General features: G+C 31.9%; 1 protein-coding gene across 1 annotated transcript; it reads left to right on the top strand.

The window, feature by feature from the left end:
- Positions 1 to 3,137: 3,137 nt before the first annotated feature.
- J3458_015531 (uncharacterized protein) lies at positions 3,138 to 6,708 on the top strand. Its single transcript, XM_066120813.1, has 3 exons — positions 3,138 to 3,626; positions 3,672 to 6,453; positions 6,501 to 6,708. Exons 1-2 carry the CDS (start codon positions 3,177 to 3,179, stop codon positions 4,764 to 4,766), a joined length of 1,545 nt encoding a protein of 514 aa, XP_065974141.1. The 5' UTR covers positions 3,138 to 3,176; the 3' UTR covers positions 4,767 to 6,453; positions 6,501 to 6,708.
- The last annotated feature ends 645 nt before the right edge of the window (positions 6,709 to 7,353 follow it).

Below are 7,353 nucleotides of genomic sequence, written 5' to 3' on the forward strand. Positions count from 1 at the left end.
TATATTACTTTATATTACTTAATTTTTATCATTATATGTATTTATTATTATTACTTTAATAAAATTTACTTAAAGCTTATATATTATATAAATTCTTTATTAATTATTACGTAGTAATTATAACTTATATTTACTTAAGCATTTATAAACTTTAAGAAGTTAATTAATATAAAAATTAAAAGAGATAATATATTTATTCTTAACTTAATTTTCTTTAACTTTTATTTTTTAAATAAAATACTTTTTATTTTATAATTATTATTATATTATAATACTTTTATTAAAAAACTTATTATAAGAGTATATTATTTTTTAATTACTTATTATTCTTATTTAAGCAATTAATTATATCTCTTATTATAGTATCTCTTATATTAAACGTTTATAGCTATTATAGGAGTAAAAGAGTATATTTAAATATATAATACTTTATTAATTCGTAATAAATATATTTTCTTTTCTTCTTTTATTAAGTAATTATCTTTTTTAAAATCTAATAAACTCTCTTTTTTCTTTTACTTTTAAAGTAATTTTAACTTATACTTCTTTTAAGTTTAATTTAAAATCTTATTTTTATTATATTTATTATTAATATATTTTTATTTATTAATTATTTTATTTTTAAGAGAATTACTTTATTTTACTTATTTTAAATCTTCTTTTTTAATTATAAGAATTTAATATTAATAGCTATATTATTAAGTTAAGCTATTATTATATTATACTTAAAGTATAATATTTTCTTACCTATAATTTCTTTTTATATACACTTATTTAAAGTTTATTATAATTTTATAAGCTTTATAAAATCTACTTATAATATCTCTTTAATAAGTGTAAGCTTATTTTTAAATTAAATAAAAAAGTTAATAAATAACTTATTTTAATATTATTATATTTAATTTAACTTAATAAGTGTAATTTTCTTTTAATAAGAGTTTAAATATATAAATAATAAATATTCTAGAAATTAAAATAGGTTATAACTCTTTATTTTATTTAATTTAAAGAATAAAGCTATATAATTCTTAACTTTATTAAAGAGATTCTAGTAAATAAAAACCTATTAATTATAAGAGCTATTAATAAATTATATGTTTTTAATTAATTTATATATTATAAGTTTCTTTTAAGCTTTAAATACGTTTTTATTACTATTTAAAGAAGTTTCTATTAAAATTAATTTTTATTTTATTAAAGTATTATTATTAATAGGTATTTTTATAATAAGTATAACTTATATTACTTAATTTTATAGGTTATAATATTATTTAAAAACTTAATAGAGTCTTTTAACTTAAATATTTATAATCTTTTATAATATTATAAAGTTAAATAAAATACTTTTACTTAATATAAAAATACTAGGTATAAGTAAGTTTTATCTTATATTAAATATTACTTTATTAAGGTTATTTATAATAAAGTTTATTCTTTATTATAAATTAATTATATTATATTATTATAAGTATACGTTTTTAAAAAGTAAAAATAAACTTAAGAAAGAAGAGAAAGAAAAAGAAAGGTTTTCTCTTTTTTACCTCTCTTTATATCTTTATTTAATCTATAAATTATTTAAGTTAAGTTTAAGTTATCTTTATAATAGGTTTAGCTTAGGCCTAAGCTAATAGCTTAAGCCTATAATAAAAATAATTTTTATAAAAGTATTTTATTTTAATATTTATAAATTAATTTCTTATACTTTTTAAGAATTATAAAAATATTATAACTTATAATAATTTTAATTAAATATTTATAAATATAAAAGGTAGCTTGATACGTTTTATATATTTTCTATAATATAATATAATATATAATAGAATTTTATATATTTAATATATATTTAAATAAAATATATATTTACTTTAATATATTTATATATATTAAATAAACTTTTTTATTAATAATATAAAATATATAAGAATATTAATTAAGAGTACTCTTATATAATATAATATATAAAATATAATTAAAGTAAAAAAAAGCTTATATATATATTATATAATATATAATTTATAAATTTAAAATTTTAAAAATTTAAAAAGTATATTAAAAAAATTTATATTTATTAAAATAAAATATATATATTAAGTATTCTTTAATACTTATATAATATAGGTTTAATTAAATATTTTTTATTATAATTATATATATTTATTACTTATACTTAAAAAGTAATATTAAAAATAAACTTTTCTTTAAAATATAAAAATTTTAAATTTTAAATATATTAAATTTAAATAAATGTATAAAAATATTTTTAAATCTTATTACCTTTAATTAAGTAATAACCTATAAATATAAGATTTTTAAAAAAAGTTATTATACATATATTAAAATTTTAATTAATTATTTAATAATATAAGTATTTTAAGGTTTAATATTATGTGGAGGAATTCGGCCGCACATCGCAGCGAGGAATTTGACCGTACATTGCAGCTCGATTTAGCTAGCAACGTGGCCTCTAGTCACGTGCCGTATCACGTGATATGTCACGTGCTACACAATTATATAACTAGCTTTTTAGAGCCTTCCTAGAAAAATAGAACCTTAACCTTCTTGGCCCTCGTGGCTGTTGTGTTCACTAATATTTTGACTAATATTTTGACTGATATTTTGACTGATATTTTAACCGATATTTTGACCGATATCTTGTGTGTGGTTTTTCCCTACACAAAATATCTTACTTAAAAACTTATATTTATAAAAGTATTTTCTATTAAAAAAAACCTTTTTATTTATTATAATAATATATATTTAAAAAGAAATAAAATATAATTTATTTTATTTATTATTAATTTTTAAACTTAATATTTTTTAAATAAAAATAATTAATAATAAATTAAATAAATTAATAATACTTATAAATATAATATAATATTATTATTAATATAATATTTAATAATATATTTTTAAATTATTTTATTATATAATTTATTTAATTTAATATTAATATTATTAGATTTTTAAAAGCTTTAAGAGTATCCTAGTGTTTTGTAGCTGTCCCGAAATTTTGTGGCCAACTAAGTGGCTAGCCCACTTAGTTGCCAACGGGTAATTTAACCCGGTCCTACTCCGTACTGCGTGAGTCAGCAATATTACTCCGTAGATCAATTGATATCAATCTTCGAAGCACCGACTTTTTCTTGCTCCTTTTCTCAAGCCATCCGCCCGCCATGACGACTCGCAATCTACTCTCGGGTCCCATCACTCTATCTGCCGCAACAGCGAAAAGCAGAAATGTTCTTCATGCTCTGGAATACCCGCAGCAGAAAGAAGATTTCTACAAGCGCATGGAGACCTATCGTCCTCTTTTGGCGGATCTTGTAGCACATCACCTTGGCACCAAACCAACGGACGTGACTATTTCTTCGCAAGATTACTGGCGCCATGGCTCTTTTAATCTTTGCATACCTGTCCATGTCAAGCCGTCTACGAAGTCGACACCCCCACAGTTGGTGTTGCTCCGCTTTCCGTTGCCTTATCGCGTTGGAGAAGCAGTGCAGCCCGGCAACTCGGATGAGAAGGTCAATTGTGAAGCTGCAACATATGCCTGGCTCCAAGAGAACTGCCCTTCAGTACCTATACCGCAACTTTACGGCTTCGGGCTGTCTACTAACCAAAGAGTAAGTTCCTCAACTTTCAAATGCTAAGTTTCTAACCCCGTATAGTTCACGAATCTTGACTTCCTTCCGTGGTGGTCGCGCTGGTTCCAGCAAGCTCGCCGCTATTTTCTAGCTACTTTTGGCTTCCAACGGCCTTCACGATATGTGTGCCATCCCTCTAGCCGCTTTGCCGACCTTGATATTGGTTACCTGCTCATTCAAACTATTACTTCCGGAGAGATGCTTTCGGAATCCTGGGATAAAAAGCGTGACGATGTCCGTCTCCAAGACAATCTACAGCGAAGTCTCGCTAGGATAATGCTGTCGCTTGCAAGCGTTCCGCTGGCGCGTATTGGAGCATTCCGACTGGACAACAATGGGTATTTGCGACTGGATAATCGTCCGCTGAATGTTATGTTTACTATGCATGAGAACGAAGGCATTCCCCTTAATATTTCTAGAAACACAACCTTCTCTAGCGTTAATGACTTTGTCCTTGAGCATTTAGCGGCTTTTGACAACCGGCTACTCTACCAGCAAAACGCCATAACTAGCCGTGACGATGCGTTATACCAGATGACCAGTCTAGCTGCCGCAAGAGCTATATTCCCGCAAATGTTCCGGAGAGAGTTTTGTAACGGCCCTTTCGTGTTTACTTTGACCGATTTACATCGAAGTAACATCTTTGTTGATGAGGACTGGAATGTTACTTGCATCATTGACCTAGAATTTGCCTGCTCGTCGCCTATCGAATTTCTACAACCGCCATACTGGCTCGGCGGTGGATTAATCGACGAGATTGAACCTGTCGAATTTGCACCCAAACACGCTGCATTCCTCGAGCTCCTAAAGCGAGAAGAACAGCTTCAGACCTACCGAAGAGATGCAGAGCCCCTCTCGTGTATCATGCGGCAAGCATGGACAAAGGGGGCGTTTTGGGTCACGCTAGCGGTAAAGGATCCAGTAGCCTTCACGGAAATATTCTACGATCGTATATTACCCAACTACTACTCTTACTCTCTAGAAGAGCTAAGCAAGGCTGATTATGCATTCTTTGCCCGTCTTTGGCGCCCCAATATCGAGGACATCATTGTCAAGAAACTGCAAGACCGAGACACGTATTTGGAGAGACTTAATGCAGTCTTCACCGACTTTACATGAAGATGTTTGATTCGGATTTGCCAACTACACTCATTCACGTTCCGCCACTGCTTTGCTTTCGTGGAGGGGTCGGAGGTCTTGGTTGAGATGCTCTGTTCTTCCTGGCATCTTTCGCGGCCTGGCCGGATGATGACAGCTGTTTCGCCTCTTTCACTGTCATCGGAAACCCGAAAACGGGCTGCCGGGTCGCAGTTCCCTTCTGCACACCAGACGACGAGCTCGAGTTGCGTTGGTCTGACATATCGAGAGCTGAGCACTGGTTAAAATTGCCCCATGGACTTGTTTATCTCGCTTACTTTCTTGGTGATTGGGCTAAGAGCATGGAACCCGTTGGGGTAGGATGAGGGCACGGGTGAAGCTCTTTCTCGGGCGATTGTAGTTCCATTTATACACAAGGGGTACATACAGTTCCCCTGCTATATATCCTAGAGCCTAAATTTCGCTGGCTGACTCAGTACAGGCCAATAGTTCGCGCGCGGATGTTCGATTGGTCTCACCTTCAACCTGCTGCGTCAATACCATGCGTGTTCGTAAGTCACAGTGGTTCGCAAAATGCCTTCAGGCCAACGAGAGGCTAGCGTTGACTGGTCATGTAACCTGTTCATTCCTATCTTAGCCCGTCATGCCTAGGTAGGTGAGAAATGTAACCCAACCCCTAGGCACCCAGCACAGTCTCAAGGACGCCAAGCCACGCCAACCAATCATTTGAGTGACGGACGGGCGTCATCCAAAAACCAAAGGGGCGTGGGAATCGCAGAGTGGAAGCTCATCAAAAAGTCCTAATCATCCAACAGACTGTGCGGGTGAGAATCCCTTGTGACCGATGCCTTTGTACATCTCGGAACCTGCGACTGAGGTTATTGTCCGACTCCCCGGCGGTCAGGAGCTCGTCGCCAGATTTCTCGTCAGGTTTCACATCCCTTGCTGGTGTTCCGGAGTGATGGGCATCATCACTCTGACCGGGCAGCACGTAATCACCTCGCCTGATGGCTGCAAGATACTCTTCTGGTTTGTTCTTCAAGGTGAATGTCTTCCTTGGACTCGAATAAAGCTTCAATAGCTAGAGAGGACTGGCTTTCGTTGCCATCTAATCAATAGCCTTATGAAAAAAATTTTCTAAAAAGAAACATACCAACAGAGCTAAATGTAAATAGTTCTGGCCGCGACGCCGAGTCGAGGTATTTCCGTGAAGTTAACGCGAAGGACTGAGTATGACACTAACGGCGCAACATGCAGGGTTACAGCGCAGTTGACACCTACATAGCTATGTGTAACTGGTCGTTGAAGATCGTAATCGCATGCACTAGTGACTGAATTAGACGAGACACAAATCGAATCGATGCACCCAAGAGCAGGTGTCTGTACAGTTCATGTGAACATGCTGCATATCGCATGTTGTTCTGCAGAGACTGCGACGCTGGCCGATAGGTTGCCTTCCCTCTGCCGCAGTGCCTACTCGTTGATGTCAATTCGTAGGCGGCCCATTTCGGGCCGGTGGAGTGAGCTACATGCGGCCGCCTTCAAATGGACACCCATCCTCAGTCAGCGGAATGAGAAAACGAAATAAAGCGCATATTGCAAAGTGACTCCGACTTAGCTACCCTCGTGGTGAGGACAATTGGATGCAAGATTCATCACGAGCACAGTGCATGCAGCAACAAAAAAAAAGCTGAGGATGCCCTCAAAAGTAAGAGTCTGGAATTCCAGCAGGTTCTTCAGCTAATAAAACGGTAGAGCTTTGCGGGGCAGCAGAACGTCTTGGCGTTGAGTCTCTATGGGCCTCACAAGACTTCCTCTGGGATGGCAAAGCTCCTGGCAGAAAGCTCAGATAATGAAGATGACGAGACTGAGGAGGGGATGTATTACGTTGACAGCTATGAAAGCAGATTAAAGAGTGGAATTATTCTTGGGATTAAAGCTATCTAGGTACGAAAAATAAGCCCTTATTTATAGATATTAAGGTTATTTAATAGGTTACTTAAAAAGTTATTAATTTAAGGGATTTTATAGTATTTAACTATTAAAGGTTTAACTTTAATAGGGTAATAATATAAGCCTTTTAAAGGCTTTTTTATATAATTAAAAAGTAATTATTTAAGGCTTTTTAAAGCTTTTTAAGGTCCCTAATAAATAATAGCCTTTTTCTATTAAAAGGGGTTTTTAACGTTAATATACCCTTATAAATTAGGTTAATAGTTAGCTATTAAAGCTATTAATATTATAGGCTTAAGCTAATAGCTTAGGCCTAAGCTAGACCTAATATAAAGGTAGCTTAGACTTAACTTAAATAATTTATAGGCTAGGTAAAGATATAAAGGGGGGTAAGAAGAGGGAAACCTTTCTTTCTCTTTCTCTTTTTTCTTAAGTTTATTCTTACTTTTTAAAGATATATACTTATAATAATATAATATAATTAATTTATAATAAAGAATAAACTTTATTATAAATAACCTTAATAAAGTAATATTTAATATAAAATAAAACTTACTTATACTTAACGTTTTTATACTAGGTAAAAGTATTTTATTTAACTTTATAATACTATAAGAGATTATAAATACTTAAGTTAAAAGACTTTATTAACTCT

The sequence above is a fragment of the Metarhizium acridum genome (assembly GCF_019434415.1).
Source record: "Metarhizium acridum strain ARSEF 324 chromosome Unknown scaffold_356, whole genome shotgun sequence".
Lineage (NCBI taxonomy): Eukaryota > Fungi > Ascomycota > Sordariomycetes > Hypocreales > Clavicipitaceae > Metarhizium > Metarhizium acridum.

Coding starts and splice junctions, on each gene's coding strand:
- J3458_015531 (XM_066120813.1), top strand. CDS start 3,177: ATGACGACTCGCAATCTACTCTCGGGTCCCATCACTCTATCTGCCGCA. Junction 3,627..3,671: donor GGCTGTCTACTAACCAAAGA/GTAAGTTCCTCA, acceptor AACCCCGTATAG/TTCACGAATCTTGACTTCCT.